The 25,116-nt window shown below is 41.2% G+C and overlaps 1 protein-coding gene across 4 annotated transcripts in view; it reads right to left on the bottom strand.

The window, feature by feature from the left end:
* The window catches only part of enox1 (ecto-NOX disulfide-thiol exchanger 1), a 139,706-nt gene that overhangs the window by 7,185 nt on the left and 107,405 nt on the right, over positions 1-25,116 (bottom strand). For 3 of the 4 annotated variants that reach the window (XM_069720107.1, XM_069720108.1, XM_069720104.1), the window contains 6 exons: positions 21,523-21,629; positions 18,153-18,270; positions 17,121-17,338; positions 13,449-13,556; positions 6,651-6,707; positions 3,167-3,269 (listed from right to left, as the gene is read on the bottom strand). In XM_069720107.1, coding sequence (XP_069576208.1) covers positions 3,167-3,269; positions 6,651-6,707; positions 13,449-13,556; positions 17,121-17,338; positions 18,153-18,270; positions 21,523-21,629 — 711 coding nt within the window. Of the gene's footprint in view, positions 1-3,166; positions 3,270-6,650; positions 6,708-12,475; positions 13,090-13,448; positions 13,557-17,120; positions 17,339-18,152; positions 18,271-21,522; positions 21,630-25,116 lie in introns of those variants that run through there. The other variant, XM_069720109.1, reaches the window with a different exon arrangement.

Genomic DNA, 25,116 nt, shown 5'->3' with positions numbered 1-25,116 from the left:
CTATGCTGATGACACCCACCCGATGCTGATGACACCCACCCGATCTGAAACACAGGTAGCAGCATGAATCTCTGCCTGTCTGACTGACATCTCTCAGTGGATGTCCTCACACCACCTGGAAATCAACCTCCACAAGACCGAACTGCTCTTCCTTCCAGGGAAAGACTCTCCCACCCTCGACCTGACTACTACCTTCAACAACTCTGTTATCCCGACCCTGACTGCCAGGAACCTCGGAGACACTCCACAGTCAACTCTCTCTTACTGCCAACATCACTGCAACAACACGTTCCTGTAGATACATGTTGCACAACATCAGGAGAATACGTCGACTCAGAAGGTGGTCCAGGTTCTGGTCCAGGTTCTGGTCATCTCATGTCTGGACTACTGTAACTCCCTCCTGGCAGGTCTACCTGTTAGCGCCACCCGACCTCTGCAGCTCATCCAGAATGCAGCAGCTCGACTGGTCTTTAACCTCCTAAATTCACTCACACTACTCCACTCCTCCTCCTCCTCCTCCTCCTCCTCCTCCTCTCCTCCCTCCTCCTCATCTGCTCCCTTCACTGGTTACCAGTAGCCGCCTGCATCCGTTTCCAAACATTGGTACTTGCGTACGGTGCTGCGAACAGATCAGGTCCAGTCTACATCCAGGACATGGTCCAACCTTACACCCCAGCCCGCTCCCTCCGCTCTGCTTCTACCAATCAGCTTGTTGCTCCTCACTGAGCTAAACACTCTACAAAATCACGACTGTTTGCTGTCCTGGCTCCTAAATGGTAGAATGAGCTCCCCAATGACATCAGGACAGCGGAAACTCTGTACATCTTCCTCCGTAAACTAAAAACACACCTCTTCCTCCTTCACCTTGAACAGTAGAACTTTAGTAGAACTTAAAATGGAACTTACTGGTAGAACTTTGTAGTTTGGCTTTCTTGAAGAAATTGTATTTTCTTGATTCCTGTTGTTCTGGGTTTTGTACCCTCATGGTTGAAATGCACTTATTGTAAGTTGCTTTGGATAAAAGCATCAGCTAAATGAAATTTTATGTAATGTAAAAATGTTCTCCTTTAATTGTCCAGACAGTTTTCTTCACTTCACAAAGCGGCAAGCTTCATGATCAGGGAGGCTTTTACTGCCCCAAGTTTTACTTGTCAGGTACCTCAGGACTACAGAGACGCCTGAAGAAGTTCTGCATAAATATGACCTCAAACATCATCAGATTTTCACATAAGTCCTAAAAGTAGATACAGAGAACCAAATTTAACAAATAAGACAAAAATATTGTTCTTGGTCATTTATCATTTTGAGAAAAATGACCCAATGTTACATATTTTATGGAGTGGCAACACATAAGTCATCTTTAGGGATTTGCAGTTAATTCATTGGGTTGGAAACGGTTACCAAACCATTTCTCAAGAGTTTAGACTTCCCTAAACAACAGTCAAAAAGATTTTGTACAAATGAAGGAAATTGAGGATCCTTGTTACCTTCCTCAGAAGTGGTTGTCCAAAACAGATTACTTCAAGAGCAAGAAGTGAAATAATCTGCGGGTCACAAAGGAATCTAGGGTAACATCTAAGCAACTAAAGGCCTCTCTCACATTGGCTAATGTTAATGATCATGAGTCCACCATCAGGACAACACTGGACAACAAAGGTATGGATGAGGCAGGGTTACCAGGAAAAAGACACTGCTCTCCTAAAACAACATTGCTGCCCAGCTGCAGTGAACTTTTTGGCTTAAACGAGGAGCGTTATGTTTAGAGAAACAAAAACACTTCAGTCCAACATTAGAACCTTTTCCCATCTATGAAACATGGTGTTTGTAGTATCATGACTTGGGCCTGTTTTACTACATCTGGACCAAGGACAATGAATCTGGAATAAAACCAGTGAACCCTAAAGGAAAATGTCAGGACAACTGTTAGTGAACTGAATCTCAAGACAAAGTGGGCCATGTGGCAAAACAACGACACAAGCTCACTAGCCATTCTATCAAAGAAGAACAAATATAAAGTCCTGGTATTAATTCAATAGAAATGTTAAAGATGGACCTGAAGCGAGCACTTTGTGCCAGAAAACGCACCAACATGCCAGAGTTAGAGCTGTTCTGTTCAAAGTAGTGGGTTAAATTCCTCTCAAGCCGAGTAACAGGACTAATGAACAGTTGGATTGTAATATTAGATCATTTTACTCACTAAATAAACAACCAAGTAATATTTCTTTGTCATTCAAAACATTCAACAATTTTTTCCAAATAAACAGTCAAATCCCTGGTGTCCCTCAAACTGTTCGTCTTTAACAATGTTCTGGTGTCAAAATGTAAAATAATGAAAAAGCATTGTTTTCACTTAACGTGTATGTGTTCTTCTGTGGTGGCAGTGTTACAATGCCTGAACACAGACACAGTGCTTTAAAGTTTTCCTGTTTGGCTTACTGTCACAGAAACATGATGCCGCTGCAGCTGGTTTGGTTTAGAGACACATTTTCTTTGACATTGGAGAGTTTTGATGAGAACAGCTCTGCAGATGAAGATGTACCTGGATTGGGTTTTGTGTGCTAATTGTTATTTGGGTCATTTTATAAGCACAAGTACAGCATTAATTAAGACTATTGTCTAAATATGTCGAGTAGAAGTGAGGACTAACAAGATCATTTCATGTAGTTCTCTCAGCTACCTCGATACTGCTTCTACTAACACCCAAGTAGTTTTCCAGGACAAATTTACACCTTGTGAAACCAGAAGATCTGACAAACTCCTGGAAAAGCTGCTGTGGTCAAACGCAGGAGAAAAGGAAAGAGGTGCCACAACTTCCAAAAGCTGAGGGAGTCTCCACAAGTCCAGTTCGTCCAGATTTATAAAAAAAAACAACCTTCGTCTGTTCATCCACGCTAAACACGGGAGAGGTGTGTGCTTTGTGTAATAACCAGGGTGCAATGACCCTGAGCACGTGACCATGGTCATTGACCATCTGCTGACTGATTTGATTTTGGTAGGCGTCCCTCGATGAGAAATTACTGTTGGTTGATGATTTTAAATAAAGTGCTGCGAGTTACAGAAATACAACATCCTTCCATAAATGATTAGGATACCTGATGAGAATAAGGATCTATTCGCTCATCTTCTCCCACTAAAGCTTTGACCTATTAGTAAAAGTCATATTTACCCAGAAGCAGTGCCTCTTTTTCTGATGCGACTCCTCCTCTTGTGATAAGTTCACTCCTCCTTTCTCTGCTGTGGTACAGCGAAGGAACACATCCATTGATCCCCTGTGAAAACAAACATATAATAATACACATGGGTGAGAAAACAAGGGCAACTACTGATACTTAAATTAACTGAAGCTGATAATGTTTCTGTTATTTATGTAGGATACCGAACATTTACTTCATGGAGATTTCTACTGATTTATAGAAACAGACAGTACATGTTGTACACCACATCAATACTGTGAGCACTTACGTGTACATGCAGTACAAGGACAAAAGTGCAAGCATGACTTCATCATTAAATAAAGGGCATCATAGCGCTGCACTCCGGAGAGTCTCCGGGTTTTAAGATAACACCACAGTGAATACAAGCCGACTGGGCAGAATGTTTTATGTATCTGTGTCCTTCTGACTTCAATCAGTTTCCACTTCAGCATCTTCGGAGCAAAAGTTCACGTCCCGTGACACATACGTGTTATATATATATATGTATATATATATATATATATATAGTGCTGTGACAGACAGCAGAGGAGGTTTAAAATAACATGCCTGAACTCTCTGCACTCTCCTTCCACCACTAATGTTTCACTCCCATCAACTCAGTGACAGTGTTGGACGTGATTTGAACTGAGGGTTTTTTTTCTCTCAAAGTTTTCTGGAAATTATCCTTATGTGCTGCAAATATGGAAGAGGAAATACATTTTGAAATACTTATTGTGGAGATACAATTTGTATCTCATGATTTGCAAATGAAAAAACGAGATTTAGGAATAATCAACCCATTATTGCACCAAAGCATGTAATACACCTGCCAGTCCACTAGAGGACAGCATGTCAGTGTCACAGCTTTGACTTGCCTATACGTGATAAAAACTACGCGGTTAAGGAAAACAAAGCTACTCTCGGAAAAAAAAAAAAAAAACGTGGTTACAGTTCAGAAATAATTTCTTCAAACAAAACCTAATAACTTGTGGACTCAAACCCTGGCCTCCTCGATGAAAGTCTACTGTTTTATTCATCCAACAACACCGACCTGGCTTAGCTCCACAGGGAATCGTTGCCAGTCGTTCTATCCTACTGCGTAGGCATCGGGTTAAGTTCAGCATGTGGCCAAACAGGCCGAAACTGTGCGACTGCTGCAACTCCCTAACAAGGTAGGTAGGTAGGTAGGTATATACTTTATTAATCCCCGAGGGGAAATTTTTTCCACCAAAGCGTTTTTCCCTGAGCACACCATGTTTTTAAAATGTTTTTTAATGAATGCCAGCAGCTTCACGGGGTGGTGAGCTTTTATCTGCGCTGAGCGCCGAATGGTCTGCGTTTTCTTTTCTGGTCATCGAGAGTTGAAACATTTTCATATATTCATATGTAAATATAAACGCTGCGCTCGTTACTTTCACCAGTCGTCAAATCTGATTGGTCTACTGATTGGCTCGCCCTTTAGGAGTGGCTGAACAAACTCTATTACAAACAGCGTATCCAGACTATAATTACAGTGAATAAAGCTGAAGCTGTGAGTGATAGGCCCACTCCCAATGTCCACCCTAAACCCGAAACCATCACTGGCTTAGCTGATGGCACAGCTGAAATGCTTTGAGTTCATGGGGGGTTGAAATGGTAAAAAATATCAAATGGGACACGCCATCGTGACATCACACGCTGCTCGCATCACCATTGGAGAAGAAAAAACACCAAACCTCTGAATAAATAAATTAATGAATGAATATGGCCTATATTATACATATACACGGGTGTGTGTGTGTGTGTGTGTGTGTGTGTGTGTGTGTGTGTGTGTGTGTGTGTGTGTGTTTTAATGTTTATATGTCTTAACAAATTACCAAAACTCAGGAAAGGCATTAACATGAGTAAATCCAATGCAGACGTTTGACTAAGAATACAAACAACTTTACAAACATGCATTAATAACCACAGCAGCAGCAGGTTCTGTCACTTCCAGATAATATCATCAATGCTTGGTTTGTTTGCATTTTGTGGGCGGCAAGACAACCACGTTTAATGCATCACCAATTTTGCTATGAACTGTGGGTAATTCCCGAAGTCAAACTGCAGAAATGCTGACTTACGGAAAGGGTGCTTGAAGGGGTCAAAATGTCCATCAGAGAACCCTGACGGACTAGAAGATTTGACAGTGGGACAGCTTTAAACCCTCACAGACTTACCGGGAATGCGCCTCTAAGACCCTGAGTCTGTGAGGGGGACATTGGGATTGGGCCATATTGTGGTGGAGGTAGAATAACCCCCAACCTGCCTCCTATTTACTTTTCAAACCAATTCAATTCAACTTTATTTATATAGCACCAAATCACAACATAGATTATTTCATGGCACTTAACACGTTAAAGTCCTTACAGCAAGACTTTACAATATTATACAGAGAAACCAACAATTCCCACATAAGCTAAGAGGGAAAAACTCCTCTTTAAGGGAGAAAAACCTCCAACAGAGGGAAGAAAAACTCTCTTAACAGGAAGAAACCTCCAACAGAACCAGGCTCGGGGGTGGGCGGCGTATCTGTTAACAGAACCAGGCTCAGAGGTGGGCAGAGCCTCTGTTAGCAGAACCAGACTCAGAGGTGGGCGGAGCCTCTGTTAACAGAACCAGGCTCAGAGGTGGGCGGAGCATCTGTTAACAGAACCAGGATCAGAGGTGGGCGGAGCATATGTTAACAGAACCAGGATCAGAGGTGGGTGGAGCCTCTGTTAACAGAACCAGGCTCAGAGGTGGGCCTGCCTCGACCGGTTGGGGCGGGCCAACTGTCACACTGATGCGCTGTCCTCTAGTGGACTGGTGGGTCTATTACATGCTTTGATGTTATTCTTGGCTGGAGCCCTTCATGGTGTTCTTGTCTTCATTAAATGTTTTGTAACAGCATTAAAAGATAAAACAAAAAAGAGTTGATACTTTTCACATTACAGAGTGATGTTTTTTTAATAGCTTGTTTTATTTGACCAACAATTCCAAAATCTAAGATGTTTAGTTCTTCAAGTTGAAAAGTCTTGAAAATATTTTTCATTTCCTTTTTTTTTTTTTTGAGGCAGTAAAATGCCTTAAAAGGTTTTACTTGTTTTTTGTGTCTTTATTTTGAAATGATGCCACCGGCCCACAGGATTTAATGTCATAAATCTGAATATTAGTTTGCATATTGCTCTATAATTTTTTAAAATATCTAGTGTTTAAATTAAAGATATCAAGCACACGTAAATATAAGTAATTTTGCATCCAATATGTACATTCATGCACAATTTAAAAGTTATGTTTTTTTGTTCAGGTATTAAATAGGATTAAATTAGATTCCAAACACGTGCATTAAATCCACACTTCTGAGCAAAACCGACATCAATTGATTGATTCCCAGAATAGCTGTAAATAAAACAATTTTTAGACTAACTCATTGCTTCAGCTCTGGTCAGTTTTTACCTTTTCATGCACCTCTCCGTTGGTCCCCTCCACACCCTCCCCATTACTGCTCAGCAGCTGCAGGGAGAAAATGCACAGAGAGAAAGCAGTTGATGAGTCGCAGTGAAACTGAGAACAAAGTTCATCTGCAGCAGAGGACTGTTTGTTTTCCAGAAGGTTGCAACACACACACACACACACACACACACACACACACACACACACACACACACACACACACACACACACACACACACACACACACACACACACACACACACACACACACACACACACACACACACACACACACACACACACACACACAAATAGACAAACAAGTCAATTGAGATTGAGGTTGAAATGCACTTATTGTAAGTTGCTTTGGATAAAAGCGACTTACAATAAGTGCTTTTTGGTTGTCTTTACTCTCAACAGATTCCCTCTTCTTTGCACTTTCTTTTTTTTTTTTACCACCAAAGTGTGCAATACACTCATCAGTACATTAGAGGATACGATGTCAAGGTCACATTGTGCCTTCCTAGACGTGAAAAGTACACACATGTATGAACTGGGTCAAAGGAGGAGTCCATGTGACAAAATAAAAAGAGTAAGGAAGTCGCGTGGAATACAACAAACTGAGGATGTTCGACCAGGAGACCTGTTTTTCTTGAGAGAGCCAACGTGGATATTTTTAAGCAACGTGAGTAGGGTACTTATATGACATAACCTATTTAATGTTAATGTTAATGTTAATGTATGTTAAATAACTTATGGGACACACATAATGTTAACTACATAAAATTGTTCATTGTAACCCAAACATAATCTTGATCTAACCTGAACCAAGTCATTTTGATGGCTAAATCAAACTATATTGCGACTGTGTCACATTTAATACACTCGGAGAGAGTTTAATTCTTCATGAAAAAACATCTGTTGAAGTCACGTCAGTGATGCTGATAATGTGGATATAAAATCTTAAAAAATAGCTTAAACAGTATCAAAACTATCCAGGATCTTAAACCTTCTCTCTGCTCATAATGTTGTAACTACTGATACTTCTCCCAGAATCTGCAGCCTAAAGCCTGAATAACGACTAACTGACTGCTGCTACACCTTCTCACTCCCAGTAATCCATCAGCAGAGCCTGGCAACCTTCTTCTCAGTACAGCAGCCAAAATCATCTCAAACCTTTCACCAGCTGCTTTCACTCAACAGTTTCTGGGCAAAAGTCCACCGCAATTTTAAAATCCTCAGAGCATATTAGAGACTCAACACGTCACTGGATGTGAAGCATATGTACGGATAATTGAAAAGTAGACGTGTAAAGGCTAGCTGATTGATTTGTGGATGGTTTGTGGAGTCCAACCATAGTGTCCATTGTGACATCACCTACTGGTTTTTGAGCTGCTTATTGGAAGCCTCCAATCAGGCATTTCAGCAGTCGCCATTTTTTTCTTTTGGAGCCGGAAGTGACCGGACAAGATGGGGAGTTTAGAGGGGTGGACCTGACTGAGAACCCGAGGACACTATGGCTGCCCACATATACTGGAAAACCTATTGCACCACAGGCATGTCAATCAAACCAGACACATCCCCAAACAGACCTCTCCTAACATGTAAATAATAATGTAATTATTACAAGAGGGAGCCCCAGAGCACTGATCAGGTATACGCTTTTTAAATGAGAGTCAATCGGAGCCATAGTTTTTTTTGGTGCCAGCCCCTATTGGCCCTCAGTGGTATTGCAATTAAATGCACTTTCGCATTGGCTTCACTTTTCAGAAACAGATACTATGTCCATTTATATATATGGCCTCTAACCTTTTTTCCTCTGAGAGCTGCTTTGACAAAATGTACATGTCCAAGAGCTACTCCTGCTTAGTAACATTTGTTCACATAGCTGAGCTCCATTCCAAACCAGCTGAATAAGTTTATTCTATGTGAACAACAACAAATTGATACTCTTCACACACATTTTGTATAAACGGTGAACTGCGGTGTAACTTTGATCTCACTCACTCAGTGATAGACACACACTTTATAGGTCTGGCCTCGCTGCCGCAGTCCAGCCAAAAATACTGTGTTTTATGAGCATACATTTCTTTCCAACTCATTGCGAGAGTCTCTCCTGCGTTTTGCAGGCATGTTGCAAGTTGCAGTTTCTGTCCTCTGATCTCTGTGTGTCTCTCTCAGGGGGGAGCTCCACCTCTGCTGCACTGACACAGTGCTGAGCAGACACAGCTGAAGGGAGCGAGGGGTAATCTCGGACAGGTTAAATATATATATATAGATAAATAAAGAATTTAAAAATGATAAAATGGATTGCCAAATATACTGTCAATATACCTGGGCGGCCCGCCAAAGTAAATCTATGTGTGGGAATCACTGCATATTGTTCGAACCTTTCCCGAGCCACTCAGAAAAGGGTGGTAAACTACTGGTAGTTCATGAGATTTGGTTAGAGACACCTGAAATACATTCTGTGAGTCCAACATGTGCATTAGTGTGAGCAGTATGGGCAACCATGCATCTCTATCTCTTCATAATACAAAAATATCTCTGAAACAAACACTCCATTGGCTGTGTGGCTGCCATCGTTGCAGACTCTTCCCATCCCTCCTGTGGACTGTATGGAGGTTTGGAGAATCCGGGCAGCCAGTGCCAGGCTCACTAACAGCTTTTCCCCCCTTCAGGGTCCTCAGGTTTGCTGTCCTTGTCCCAAGAATCCCCTGATTCAGCTAGATACGGCTGGAAACTGCAGAGATCTCTTGTTCAGCCTGATGCTTGATTTGGGTCTCAAAGAGCTTGGCCCAAAAGCCTGAAGTGGCACAGCAGTATGTGCTAAAGTACAAACAAATCTCGCGGCTGATTTATGCATTGCTTCCTCGGACTGAGCTTGTTCAACTCTTTATACAAGAGTGTACCACCTATAAATCTCAGCTTTAAAACTGCTGAATACACATATCTCCTCCTCCTTCAAACCCCCTCAGCTCTCCCAGCCTTCCTTCTTCTTCCAACAGAAGAAGAGTAAGTTTCATTTAAGACCAAAATAATTATCAAGCTTCATATTTTATTCCGACCCTCTACAGAGGTGTTGCAGTGTGTAAGAACATTTTGAGAGAATCAATAGAAACAGATTGGAGGAAAATTGACATCACTTTCCATAAAGAGCCCAAAATAAAGAACATCTCTGAAGCGGTATAAAGAGGTGTGAAACAAATCCAACTACACACGCTGGTTTTGCAGAAATTGTGAGAACACTTTATTGATGTGACCCTGTTTACTAACTGGGAACAGTCCCGTGATAAAACAGTGAAAGAGGCTGCACTAGTGAATATGAATCTGAATGCTTATTATTATTTTATAACTTTGGAAAGTTATGAGGGGCTTATTATTTTGTCTTTTGTTGCAACACTTGCAAGGTAACTAGTACAAATTCAGAATACAAAAGAGTCCAGCAGGAATATGTGCTTAGATGGACTCAACAGGCTAACGCAGTGTCGTTCTGGAATGACATTTCACTGCAGCAATGGGTAAGCCAGGTTTCAAATGGATTGCTAGCTGTCTGATATCAAAAAGGCTAAGTGTAAAACTAATAATGAGTGCCTGCCTGATATGTCATTGATCCTGTACGTGCAAAACAGCTCTGAGCTGCTGAGGAATGGACTCTTGATGGACGTGTCCTGTGGGATCAGACACCAAGACCTCCTGTAAGCACAGTAAAGCCACCACAGATCAGTGTTGTTCCAGCAAATCCCCCAAAACGTTGGTTCATGGTTTGTCCCTCTTTGGATCACTGCTGACTGTAATCACCACACAACCTTTGTAGTGTGTTTTTTTTTTTTTTTAAAGAGCTGTTCTAATGCAGTGCTAAAACGGTTTTATTTTTCACAGTTCCTCAGATTGTAATACCAAATGGCAACCCGCCCATTAGTTTGTGAACTGTAGTTTTGAAGCCTCCAGTCTGGCATTTTGGCCATTGCCATCTTCTTTTTTGGAGCCAGAAGTGACCGTGTTTGGATAAGCTGATGGAGTAGTGAGGGGTTGATCTGACTGAGAACTTGAGGACACTATGTCTGCCCACCTACACCGGCAACCTGACTGCAACCTAAGCATGTCCATCAAACGAGACACACCCCCAAAACATACCTCCCCAGTATGTGTTCACTTTGTGTTTCATGAGGAAAAGTGATGCTGTAAAAATGGCAGTCTACTGGTGCCAGTGTTTTTTTGGAACCAGCCACTAGTGGTCCACATTGGCACTGTGCTTTAAGGCACCTCCACTTTTTAGACCCGCAGACTACATATATTTTTATATAGATTCTTTGCATTATAACTGCACATTTTTCCAACATTCAACATGCTGACTACGAGAACCGACTATTTTATGCACTGCTGCTAAGAGATAAGTGCCATTCTCTTTAACTATGAGCAGTGATCATATTGAGTAATTAATGGAGCTTCATCGAAAAAGTCTGATTTAAGTACAATTTTCAGACCACCTCAAGAGGTTATGTAAAACTTCTCTACTTTATATAATCTGTTTGAGTGAGAGATTGCTGTTCATTAGGAGCCTGTTAGCTTCCACTTAAACAAAGACAAAAGTAATTCCCAATTACCTGATTCACATATTGTGTTTTCTTATCTGGTTTACTATCGTTAGCCCCGGTTTTCCCAACACTTAGGAGTCTCCTAGTTTTTTGTCAGTGAGGCTAAACTGGCAAACGGTGGCCAGTAAATCCCTCTAAATGGTTCAACTACCTGATTCATGTGGTGTGTGAGTGTGGAAGATTTAGATTTGTTTAAAGGCACCTGATTGAGTTACAAGTAATGAAACATTAATTTGCTGCTAGTAAATTTCACTGACAGATCATTTGTAATTATTAACTGATTAACATTTTCAAAGAAGTTGCCAGACTGTTACCCACCACCACTTGGTCCACAGGTATTTATAAACCACACACAACCTTTCTCAGGTCACTCAACTCTCAGCAGGACAACACAGAAAAACATCCGAGCAGGGTTGTTGCCATAGCAGCAGCCCACATGTCCTTCCAACATCCTTCATCCCTCCATCATTTCTGAACCCATGTGTGTGTGTGTGTGTGTGTGTGTGTGCGTGCGTGCGTGCGTGCGTGTGTGCGTGCGTGTGTGTGCGTGTGTGCGTGCATGCGTGCGTGTGTGTGTGTGCGTGTGTGTGTGTGTGTGTGTGTGCTGTTTTATTGTTGCGACCATGAAAGAGCCACAGCAGAGAGACTGGAAAGCGAGCTTCAGAAGAGAATAAAAAAAAAACTGCTGCTGATAACGCAGCACATCGCGTTCTCTCAGAAATTCCCATCTTAATGTTACAATCGTGCTGTGTGTGGCCTCCCTGATAAGAGTGTGCTGTAGGAGCTTTACACATAAAACAGACTTCAAAGAATTAAATCCAACAAAGACATCTAAACTGCAACCTATCACCTCATCTCCTCTGTGCAGTGTGTTTACGACATGGGGCTTCAACAGACAACCAGCTGGTCGAGATTGCGTCTTCATTCTGCACCACTATGTACAAATATGCTGCAAAAAAGCATGGTGGGCATTAAAAGCAAATAAGCCAAATATTGTGGCATGTTACTTGTGAAAGACGAGAGAAATAAATTCAAACTGCACTTCGGTCAGAGACACATCGAGCAGCTGATAGTTTGCAGCAAATGTTTTTACAGTTTGACATTAGAAGGTTCTGCTTTTTCAAGGAGCTTTCAAAGAATCCAAGCAGCAACAATTCTGCTGAGTGATTGCTGATAAGAGTCAAAATAGAGCCAACAATATAAAACTATAGACAACATGAGGCACAGCCAGCGCATGGAGACAAGCAGGTGACACAAGCAAACATCTCTTCCCCAGGTGAAGAGGGAACTGAGATTGAGGGGAAATGTACGTCTCAATCCTCAGCTATGGTCATGAGGACCGCCTGATTCTTTGAGACTGCGGGTACAAGTAATTGAAATGAGTTTCCGCCATAAGGTGTCTGGGCTCAGCCTAGGAGATATGGAAGGAGCTCAACCAACCAGAGAGAGCTCAGAGTAGAGCTGCTTCATTGTGAAAGCAGTTAGTTGAGGCGAGTTGGTTATCTGATCAGGATTTTCGTCGGGGTCTTTGATCGGAGGTTTTCTGGACCCATTTAGCTGGCAGTAGACCTGTGCCCTGGATCCGCCAGACTTCTGCTCATGGTTTCAGGTTTCCTCACTTGTTTAAAGTCTAGAAACACTGTTCACGTTAATGTTCGCTCATCCACTTTGATGAGTGGACCAATCAGTGACCAGTGTCGCCGGTTAGGAGCGATGAGGTTAAAGTTGAGTATTTCTTTCTAAAGGTAGTTGCAAGCGGTTTTGGTGCATACCAATTGGTGGAAGGCTACTCCAGTTGTTTCAAAATCACCCCAAGGTTTACGCCCTGAAGGATTCCCTATGAACTGTATCCACACGAGACGACATAGGTCAGGTATCACTAGGCTAAGAGAGCAGTGATATGGCCTGTGAATGCCTCGGCATCCCCCAGGAGGAGATGGAAAACATTTCTGCTTAGCCTCATGCTACCACTGAAACACCACTCTGGATAAGTGGTAAATAAATGGGTACATGGACAATTAAGAGAAAAATACAACATAGTCTGACAAACTTAGTTATAATGCCTAATTTACAACCCAAAACAAGTCAATGTAACATCAAATGATCTTACTGATTTCATGTTCGTTTTCATGTCAAAGCACAATTATCTAATGTATGGTTGTGCTATCCAGAGGACCAATCAGATGTGAGTAGGAGTACATACCTTGTCTCTGAGGGTGAGAACCTCTCCCTCCAGGTAGCGATGCTCGTCTCTCGCCTGCTCTAATTCAGCCTCCTTACTCGTCAGCTTCTCCTGCAGGCTCAGGAGTTGCTGGAAGACAAACACAGACACACATTTATCAAACACTTCAGGTTCAGATCAGCTCTTTGGGCAGCTGCTGAGGGATCGTTGGTAGCAGTGATTCATATGAACATGCATGGAGCAGGAAGAGATGAAGTGTAATTTAGTTTTCTAATTAGACTGAAAAAAGAAGCTGATGATGCAGAGAAGCTGCAGCAAGTGTGTTCACTCTGCTTTTAGTCCAATACGAATGAAGAGAAACAGAACATCAACTGCAGCACTCAGTAAGCAAAGTGACAGATTTAATCATTTTCATTCATTTCACTCCATTTGCTGCATTGCTATTTGATAATGAGAACTGTACTAATGTGGAGGCAATCTTGTATTCTGGTAATATGGTCTTTTCGTGAGAATAAAATTTATTTAAGGTATTTATATTATTTGCGTGATGTAATTTCATCATAAAACTTTAATAAAGTCTATTGAGGAAATATTTATTTCAGCAAAGCCCTTATTTTGTTTGTCTCAGCTGCTCGTCTGCACTGAGGCGGCAAAAACAAGAGCAGGTAACAAACGAGAAGCGACAGTACTGTGACTTACCCTCACACTGTTAGGAGTCACGTAAGCAACACATTTACAACAAAGCCAGCGGGGCAGGGTGTGCGAGTGTGTGTGTGTGTGTGTGTGTGTGTGTGTGTGTGTGTGTGTGTGTGTGTGTGTTGGTGGCTGTCTCTAATGTGCCTTGTTCTATCAGTGCTGTCACTTTAGATAGAGAGAGACAGGAAGTCGAGTCAAATCAGGCTAACCCGTGGCAAACAAGCTTTGTGCTCTAACACAGCTTCATGAAATCAGGGGAGCGAGGGATCATGGGAGAGGTCTGAGTCAGCACTGAGAAATTGTTGCTGTTGTTTATTTGTTTCGTGTGTAAACTCAGCTTCCTGCTCTTTACTCATAACAACTCATCTGCAGTTTCACACAGCAGCTCAGTGCAGCAGTTAGGGGTTAAAAGTGCCTTGCTCGAGGGCATCGTTACTGGGAGGCACTGATACTGACACTGATTCCTTGAGCTTAGTGGCAGCCAAGCGGAAACCAACAGTAGGCGTTCTCGGACCGGAGGAACTGCACCTTTCTCAGAACAGTGGGGGGGGGGTTCCCCCTATTTTAGTTGAACTTAGAACCCTTTATGTTCCTATAACTCTGTTTTGGAGGACTTTTTTAGCTCCCACCTCTGCCCGGGTACTCTCCCCGTTACAATAGGAACTGTGGTGGCACACACAGGAGCACAGACAACTGCGTGTTTAAAACAGTGTGTAAACAGTAAGCAGGTAAACTACAGCTACCAACGAAGCCTTTTAAAGCAGCAGAAAAAAGTTTCAACTTGAGGCACACAATAGTGAGAAATGGGGTGACAACAAACGTGCAGGCTTTATTAAGCCGATTCACATCGGAGGAAATACAGCGTGACCTTGATTCAACAAATAGAAATATCAAAAGTGTGTCCATTTACGTGCTGCTACGCAGCGCTGTGATGCTTTTTGAAGCACTGGAGGGTTGTTGTGGATTTTTCAAAGAAAGTGTCTGACTTCAGGCACAACACGTTCCTGCAAATTTTTCAAAGGCCTTTTTGTGGGTGGTTTCCTTCATTTAAAAGACTGTGGGGCTTTTAGTTTGAGAAATACAGGAAGTGTTAAGTTTCTATTGCCCCGTAACAGAACAATGACCACGCAAATAATAACGATCATAACAAGGCTTTAAGTTAATACATCTTAAATGTAATTATGAGAAATTTAACTGTTCCATTTGTTTTCATTGGCTCTCTTGAATAAAACATGCTTTGGATCTTCAAACAAGTAAAATATGTTCATAAATTTCAACTAGATCAATTAAACTGAAAACTGTATTTCCTTAATTGACTGCTCCGGCAGTAGTGTGTCATTTCACAGGTCCTATTGGCGGTGCGAATGCAAACAACAAAAGTCCATAGAAATGATTTAGTTCTTGGAGAAGGGGCTCATTCTCCTCAAGAAAGTCCTTAGAACTGTTTGGTCTGAAAATGCCTCGTGACTTTTCTCATTGGTTTGTGAACAGCCACTATGAAGCCTCAAATTCAGAGGTTTTTTCCGTCACCATCTTGCTACTTCGGAGGTTTGGAGCAGGAAGTGACCATATTTGGATGAGCTGGGGGAGGAGCCAGCGGTGGATTTGACTCAATCTGATTGGAAACCTGACGATACTACGTCCCGCCCACCGATAGCTGTAACCTGACTGCACCACAGGCCTGTCAATCAAACAGACACGCCCCCCCAAAAAATATGTTTGTTTGAGGCTTATTTTCAAATTAATGACAGGATTATTTTCAGCTGGACCTCCAGAAAACTAGTAAGAAGGAGTGACTTTAGTTAGCAAAACCAAAAATAAGTTGTGGAAAACATTTATTGACTGAGGATTTTATGACACTAGTCTAATGGGAGTCTATCCAACAAAGTCAAATGCAATGTGGTGCTCAATATATTGGACCTGGAGAAAGTGTTAGTTGCTACAATTATTAAGTATTGGCTCATTATATTATTGTATAATTTTTTTAAGTAAATTATGTATTCGGTAAATGTAATATAATTCATAAACTGATGTCAAAATCTCTCTGTTTCCTCCAGAGATTAATACAAACTGTTGATTTGAGAGAAGATAAGCCAAACTCGCACATTGTTTTTCAGCTCTGCTCTGTGGAAGTGTCTGTAGGTCTGACAACGTCCGATTTATAGCGATAGTACAGCAGCTCAAAGTGAAGAAAAATCCACATTGAGTTTATTTTTAGGAAACTCATCGATAGTTTACGAGCTCTTTTTTTTCCACTTATACTCAACATATAATTTTCTACTTTTCCATTAAAACTTAAAAACGTAACGAGGGAGTAGGCAACTTAATCCTTTCCACCCTGGGGGTCCTCTTCAGAAGATTGCCGAGTTTGACACGTTCAGTGAAGAGGCTGCCTTGTACCACTGTGACTAAAACAAATCTAACATTCTTGTGCTTCATTTCTGCTGCATCGAATTTAATAGAGAAGCAGTGGAGAATTTTAAGAAGGGCTTCAATCACGTCATTAAATAATTGTTATAAGGATGTTATTTACTCACTCATTTACAGATATTTACTAGGGCAGAAGTGAAACTAGTACTGATACTTTTTCGAGTGAAATTTTAAAAAGCAACAGTTTAAGGGATTATTAAATGCAATAACTAACTTTTTCTTCATTTCTCTTGTAATTAATTGCATAAAACTTTCCTGAAATTATTATTGTATCTTCACAGAAAACATTTTGAAAACTAGCTAGGGTACCCTAAAACAAAACAAAACAAAAAATCATATTTCTCCTCTTCCAGACTCTCTCCCATCACCTGGAAGCTCCTAACAGGGTTTCTAAGTGAAATTAGAAAAGTTGATTAAAGGATTTAACTGTTGGTGCTAAAAGTAGGACTAGATCTGTGTCACTCTGATGATCATTTGTGGTCAATAGTTATGACTTCCCGCACTAAGACACTTGATAAATACTTGATGAACAGAGGAAGAAGAGGAGTCCACGGCGGAGACACCCACCTGCTGCATGCTGTGCATGCTCTGCTGCAGCAGCTGGATCTGAGCCTCTGGACTGGGAGCATGTGTGTGTGTTTGTGTGTGTGTGTGATCATCGTCCAGACGGCCGGCTCTGCTCTGCTCCCTCCTCAGGAGCTCCACCTCGTTCCTGTAGGCATCCAGCTGCCAACGTAGGGAGTCATTCTCCTCCTTCAGAGATGCCAGAGTCTGATCACATACTCCTGCAGGAGGAGGGGAGGAGTGGTGGGGAGAGGAGAGAAGAGGAGAGGAGAGGAGAGGAGAGGAGAGGAGAGGAGAGGAGAGGAGAGGAGAGGAGAGGAGAGGAGAGGAGAGGAGAGGAGAGGAGAGGAGAGGAGAGGAGAGGAGAGGAGAGGAGAGGAGAGGAGAGGAGACCTTTAACCTTTAACCAGCCCTTTATTGGTCCAATTTTTTCAATCACCAAAAAATAAAAACAAGGTTTAACACATACTGTATGTACATACCACCCTTGCATGATATTACTCAAAACCACCAACAAAATAGATAAATAACAGGTTTGTTGTCATTATCAGACACTCAGAACAAGCGAATCCTGAACTACCCCTGATTGAAATAAACTCTTCCAAATCCAGCACCGTTATATAAAAGACAAACTCTATTTTGAGGCGTGTAGCCACCAAGCCCTTAAACATTTGTTCCACATTAACTCATCTTCATTTTGTTTCTTCTAGTGAGCCAGATGCTAATTTGTGCTTGACCCAACAAGAAGTTAATCAGGCAAATGGACCTGCGCCATGCACCTTACCTCTTTGTCATACAATTATACATGCTCTGCCTGCACTTCTCAGAAACAGACTTTCCACATCTAACTATTCGATGTGTGATGAAAACACGGCAGCTGACTGAGGAAGCAGAGGCAGAAAAAACATATTTTCAATTCCCCCAAAAATTAAAGCTACGAATTAAAACCGCAACAGCAGTTTACAGCTGACAAAACACAGCTCATTTATTAGATTGCAGTTTTGGTGATGTGTTATTAACACTACTCTATCATACCATTTTCCTCAGTGCGCATCTTCTTGCAGGGGTTTTCATCCAACTCGTCATCTGACATCTCCATCTCCTCCTCTCGTCTGATGCCCATGATCTCTTCGCTGTGGGCGTTTCTCAGCTCCTGAAACATCACAAGCAGCAGATACACAGGGTGACAGCCGTCCTCAGCTCACTCAGCCAACACTGGGGTTTCCTCAACGAGTTTAACAATTACATACTGCATATATCAGTCTTAGTGCCATATTTATTATGAAGCAGGGGTTAAAAATGTGTGTGTGTGTGTGTGTGTGTGTGTGTGTCTAAACAAGATGCAAAATCTTCCCGTAAGGGATTTGTATAAAATCAATAACCTCCAGGTGGAGTATTTTTCTCTGTCTCCATGTTTCCAATTATTATTCATCTGTTTTTCTAGTTTCTGTCACTCTGCAAAGGCACTTGACACCAAGCAGCTAAAAGTCTCCCCTCTCTAAAGATAAGCTTCTGCCTCATAACCTGTATGAGGTCCTCTTATCTTATTGCTTTTAGTTTGTTTTTTTTGCACCTTTTTTTTTTTTTTTTTTCATTTACTATTATGGAGAAAAATCAGAAGTAACATGATATTGTTGAATTAAGTTCTGCCTCCAAATGGAACCGTATTTACTGTTTTTACAAGAACAGTCCAAATGAACTCTTGTGGTTTTTAGAAAGGGTGAAGTCCATGGAAGTTCAAAAGTTAATATGTTGTAGTTTTTGTTGTGAATTGGTGATATTTCCAGCAGCCTCATCTTTTCCCTCTGTCATTATGATCTTGCACTTCCTGCTTCATGTTACCCGCCTGCTTGCTTGCTAAATTGTTAGCCTCTGTGGCTTCTAAATTCCTAAATAAGGTGTCTTTTGGCGACCATGTTGCTTTTGCCTATAGAGATATCTCACCGTTCAACCACTTAAACACCAAGCATACTGTGCACGTGAGTTCTCGTGTTGTAACCACAAGCTCATGAGTTCCCTTTGAAAGCAGCAGGTCTGAACGGCGGCTGGAACGGTACATCGGGAATGAAAATACAACGTAGATGAATTTTGAGGCCAATTTAAGATGCTTTAACTTAATTTAATATCTAAATAGTTAAAAAATAAAAGCAAAGTTGTAAGCAATGACTTTTAGCTTTTAATTTTATATATTTAGTAATATAATTATTTGCTTAATTTAATTTGAGCTTTTTGGCTGCAGGGCGACCAAACATTCTATTGACCGGTTGCTGCCATGGCTGGATTAAGATTAAGATTAAGATTAAGATTAAGATTAAGATTAAGATTAAGATTAAGATTAAGATTCTTTTCTCAGTGGTCACTCTCAGTATTGCACCAAATAAATAAATATATATATATAAATACATATATTTTCTTAAATTCCCTGTTGTCCACTTCACAACTGCATTGTCCACCGTTCCCACTTTTTAACAACGCAAAAGCATTTCTAAAGCTATCTACAGGCATGTGGGACGCCTTCCTGCTGCATTTTCTCTCATTACCTACGCAGAAGATTCCTGCGACAATCAGATTTTTACTTTACTCTGCCATTTTCATGATTTCTTAATTTATCAACTGTAATTTCACAGCAAATTTCTGCATTTTGTATGCAACCTGTTTCCATACAAACCATTGCTGTTCCTGCAGACATATGTGTTTATAGACTTACCACAGATACTAGCCATTAAAGGAGGGGCTCACAATGGGACTGCAGCATGCTAGAGATGATCTGATCTCACCACAGGTGTGTGGCAAAATCATTGTCTCTTCCCTCTTTTTCGACCAAAACTAATAAATGTGGTGACAATGACATGACGAGGAGGAAGCTTAAGGTAATTATTTGTCATACTTCATTCAGTTTGACTAAAGAGGCCATGTACAAGAATACAAACATGGTAAAAGGACAATTATGTCAGCCCTAATTATTTCATGCCACATTGAAATCAGATCACAACACAGAAAACGCAGTCAGGAGATGATCATCATGGCATCAGCTGATTTAAGCCTTCAGGGATGTACAGATGAGAGTTGCAATAATAGTTCCAAGCAGTAAATGAGACTTATATTTTAACAAAATTTAGTAAGTAATCTGCAAAAAAACAACAACCATGAATGCATGTTTCCATTTGCCACCATAATACAGATATGAGAAGTTGGTTCATGGAGATAAAGGGCTGCTGAAGCTAAAAGGTGATGTGATTGAAAGAGCTCCATTTGAAATTCAAACTGTGCAGAAGAATGATGTTTTCATGTTTTAGTTGTGACATAAAACAAATCAATCATAGTGTCAATATCAGTTCCCTAAGAGCCAGGTGCAGCTTGGTGAATTGCTCTATATATACAGTATATATATATACAGTATATGTGTGTCTGTAGCAATAGCCAGTGTATGCATATTGCACAATGTACCTGGAGGTGCATATCAGGGTGCCTATCGTAATAATACACCCTCACAATAATAAAAGCCTGCACCATTGACTTAAGGTTCGCTTTCTGTTGGTCAATCTTTTTCAGCTGCCTCAAGAAATTGATGCACCAACAAAGTACTGGCCTAATTTTAAGACCAATGTGCCCATGGGTGCTCTGATTGGTGCAAGCATTTGCTATTTAAACAACGTGGATGTAAAAATGACAACTGGTTTGAAACTAGCACTTGCGCTACATTTGGCGCCACTTTGCGACCCAACTTCGCTGCTTCTGTAGTAGCTGCTCTCTGCCTGTAGAGGGCAGTGTGCACCTCACTTTGTTTTTGTGCTGTGATTTGAAATACATGAAAAATAAAGTGTCTTTTATTTCACTTCATGTCTTTGATTTGTTTTCATTTCTGCATAATAACTTTCTGTTTTCAATCGCCACAGAGCGACAAAACGAATCTTCCCACAGAGCAACATCGAGCTCCACCTCTGAATCCACCGCGTTGATGCTGCGTATCCTCGAGTGCTGACTGGGCTGAAATCGGACAAATCTTCCCTCCTTTACACACAGCCTTCTTATGTTTATACTTGTTATCTAGATTCGACTCAGGATGAATAATTGATCAGAGACTTAACCCTGGAAATCACTGTTGCCATAGCAGCGTTTCACACTTTCGAGGAGGTGTCAGATCTTTGCTTTACGTCTGGGCTGCGGGGAGAATGGGAGGCCCAGATGATCAGAAGCCGCTGTCTGTCTGTCTGTCTGTCTGTCTTGTCTGTTTGCCTGTCTGTTTGTCTGTGAGGGCGAAGCATCCAGCAAAAAACAACAAGGGCACTGAATCGAACAAATTCCACAAGGCTGTCTGTCAGCTCTCTCCTGGGGCCAGGAGTGTCAGCAGAGAAGAAAGCTGTGGGCTGGGGTGGGAGGGGAGAACAGAAAAAGGTATACCAACCTCACACTGCTTGCGCCAAATGTCTATGTTCTTGCGCTGTGCTTTTGAGAAATGGTCCCATGCCTTTTGCCTGGTGGCGGCGGTGAAAACGGCGGTGATCTGCTCGACTTTGGGGTGAACAGGGAGGAGGAGGAGGAGGAGGAGGAGGAAGGGTCAAGACAAAACAAGCCGTTTATGTAGCGTTGTAGCACTGACTGGAGGCTCGTACAGCACACAGAGGAGAGACCGTGGACACACACTGACCACAGGCTGGCATGCAGCAGGCTCTTTAAAGTTAAAGGAACATTTCACTCCATAATGAAAATTGAGTCGCCATTTGCTCAGGTCAAACTCCGTGAATGTTCAGAATCGTACCAAGTATAAGCTGATACAGAGTCAGATCTGATCCTTTAGATGTAACTGAATGTCCCTCAAAACCTTTTAAAGACCAGTATGTGCTGCTCATTAACAATGGCTCACAACTGTGTCTTTTAGAAAATTACCTTTTGCAATTGAGAAAACTGTAAAGCAAAACCAGCTATGGTTGGCTTCAGACATAAAGGACAGGCAGTACTGCTTTACTGAATATACAAGTGGCCTCTCGGAACCTCTGCAAGGGCCCGACTCACTAACAGAGTTACTGTAAGTGGAGTAAAGTGATCCTTTGAAGGACGTGACTAAGTAAAACTTTTATGTATAGAAAAAAAAAAATCATATTTTTGTACAACCCCATTTCCAAAACATTTGGGAAGCTGTGTAAAATGTAAATACAAACTGAATGCAATGATTCGCAAATCATGTAAACCCCAATTGAAATGGAAATAGAACAAAGGCAACACATGAAATGTTGAAACAGAGAAATGTTATTGTTTTATGAAAAATATGTGCTCATTTGGAATTTTGTCCCTACTTTTCTAAAAAGTTGAGACAGGGTCATGTTTCCCACTGTTTTGCTTCACCTCTTCTTTTATTAACACTCTGTAAACGTTTGGTAATTAAGGAGACCAGTTGCTCGAGTTTTGGAAGTGAAACGTTCTCCCAGACTTGCCTGATATAGGATTTCAGCTGCTCAACATTTAGGGGTATCCACTGTCGTAGTTGTCGTTTCATGATGTGCCAAATTTTTCTAATGGCTGACATGTCTGGACTGCAGGCACTCCAGTTTAGTACCCGGACTCTTCTACTATAAAGTCATGCAGTTGAAATACTTACAGAATGTGGTTTGTCATTGTTTTTCTGAAATAAGAAAGGCCTTCCCTGAAAGAGACGTTGTCTGGATGGCAACATATACTGCTCCAAAACCTGTTTATATTGTTTGGAATTCATGGTTCCTTCCCAGATGTGCAAGCTCTCCATGCCATGTGCACTAATGCATCCCTGTACTGACACGGACGCTGTTTTTTAAACTGTGCACTGATAGCAAGCTGAATGGTCCCTTTTCTCTTTAGGCTGGAGAACGTAGTGTTCATGATGTCCCATTTTGATTTGTCAGACCACAAGACAGTTTTTCACTTCACCTTAGTTCATTTTAAATGAGCCTGGCCCAACGAAAGGCGGTGGCTTTTCTGGATCATGTTTATACTGTATATGGTTTCTTCTTTTGTAGAGCGTTAACCAGCATTTGTGGACGCAGCAATGAACTGTGTTCACAGACGATGGTTTTCTGAAGTGTTTCTGAGCCCATGCAGTGATCTCCACTAGAGAATCTTGGCGGTTTTTCATGCAGTGCCGAAGAGGGTCCAAAGATAACTGTCATCCAATGTTGGTTTCCAGTACAGAGATTTTTCCAGATTCTCTGAATCTTTTAATGATATTATGTACCGTAGATGATAAAAATCCCCAAAATGTTTAATTGAGGGACATTATTGTTAAATTGTTGCACTATTTTCCAATGCTGTCTTTCACAGAGTGGTAAACTCCTTCTCATCTTCACTGCTGAGAGACTGTGCTTCTCTCTGGATACTCTTTTTATACCCAATAATGTTCCTGACCAGCTGTTAGTTAACGCAGTTAGTTATGAAATGTTAGAGTCTCTGTTTTTTAGCATTACACAACTTTTCCAGTCTTTTGTTGACCCTGTCGCAACTTTTTTTTTTTAAATGTGTTGTTACTATCGAATTAAAATGAGCATATATTTTTCACAGAACAATAAACTTTCTCAGTTTCAACATTTATTATTTGTTGTATTTGGTTTATTTTTAATTAAATATGGATTTACATGATTTGCAAATCATCGCATTCTTTTTTTTAATACAAATCTTAAACAGCGTCCCAACTTTTTGGAAATGGGGTTGGAAATTATTGACCCATTTTGACTGGAATTGAAAATAATAGTTTGACAAACATTCAAATATAATAAAACATGATCTTGATGTAAATTAAGAGGGAAATTGACTTAAACCGCAGACCAACAGAGTTTATCTGTTTGATGATAAACACTATGAGCTACAATTCATTTGTCCTTGCTTAAATGTAACAAATAAGATAAGAAAACAAATGTGCTCATTTCAGGGAAATTCTGGTTGATTTCAGCCAAGTATATTTCACATAAATGTAGTAGGACTGTCCTGACTTATAGTCTCCACAGCTAAGACTCAGGCGTACATACAGTGGGTACGGAAAGTATTCAGACCCCTTTACATTTTTCACTCTTTGTTTCATTGCAGCCATTTGCTAAAATCAAAAAAGTTCATTTTATTTCTCATTAATGTACACTCAGCACCCCATCTTGACAGAAAAAAACAGAAATGTAGAAATTTGTGCAAATTCATTAAAAAAGAAAAACTGAAATATCACATGGTCATAAGTATTCAGACCCTTTGCTGTGACACTCATATTTAACTCACATGCTGTCCATTTCTTCTGATCCTCCTTGAGGTGGTTCTACTCCTTCATTGGAGTCCAGCTGTGTTTAATTAAACTGATTGGACTTGATTAGGAAAGGCACACACCTGTCTATATAAGACCTTACAGCTCACAGTGCATGTCAGAGCAAATGAGAATCATGAGGTCGAAGGAACTGTCCAAGGAGCTCAGAGACAGAATTGTGGCAAGGCACAGATCTGGCCAAGGTTACAAAATAATTTCTGCAGCACTCAAGGTTCCTAAGAGCACAGTGGCCTCCATAATCCTTAAATGGAAGAAGTTTGGGACGACCAGAACTCTTCCTAGACCTGGCCGTCCAGCCAAACTGAGCAATCGTGGGAGAAGAGCCTTGGTGAGAGAGGTAAAGAAGAACCCAAAGATCACTGTGGCTGAGCTCCAGAGATGCAGTAGGGAGATGGGAGAAAGTTCCACAAAGTCAACTATCACTGCAGCCCTCCACCAGTCGGGGCTTTATGGCAGAGTGGCCCGACGGAAGCCTCTCCTCAGTGCAAGACATATGAAAGCCCGCATAGAGTTTGCCAAAAAACACATGAAGGACTCCCAGACTATGAGAAATAAGATTCTCTGGTCTGATGAGACCAAGATTGAACTTTTTGGCGTTAATTCTAAGCGGTATGTGTGGAGAAAACCAGGCACTGCTCATCACCTGCCCAATACAATCCCAACAGTGAAACATGGTGGTGGCAGCATCATGCTATGGGGGTGTTTTTCAGCTGCAGGGACAGGACG

This window comes from Brachyistius frenatus, unplaced genomic scaffold, assembly GCF_029030835.1.
Source record: "Brachyistius frenatus isolate BFR_SWC_R1_liver_20210118 unplaced genomic scaffold, ASM2903083v1 Contig_232, whole genome shotgun sequence".
NCBI classification, from domain to species: Eukaryota; Metazoa; Chordata; class Actinopteri; family Embiotocidae; genus Brachyistius; species Brachyistius frenatus.
The sequence above is the reverse complement of the archived record's forward strand: the minus strand, read 5'-3'. Positions and strand labels throughout refer to the sequence as shown.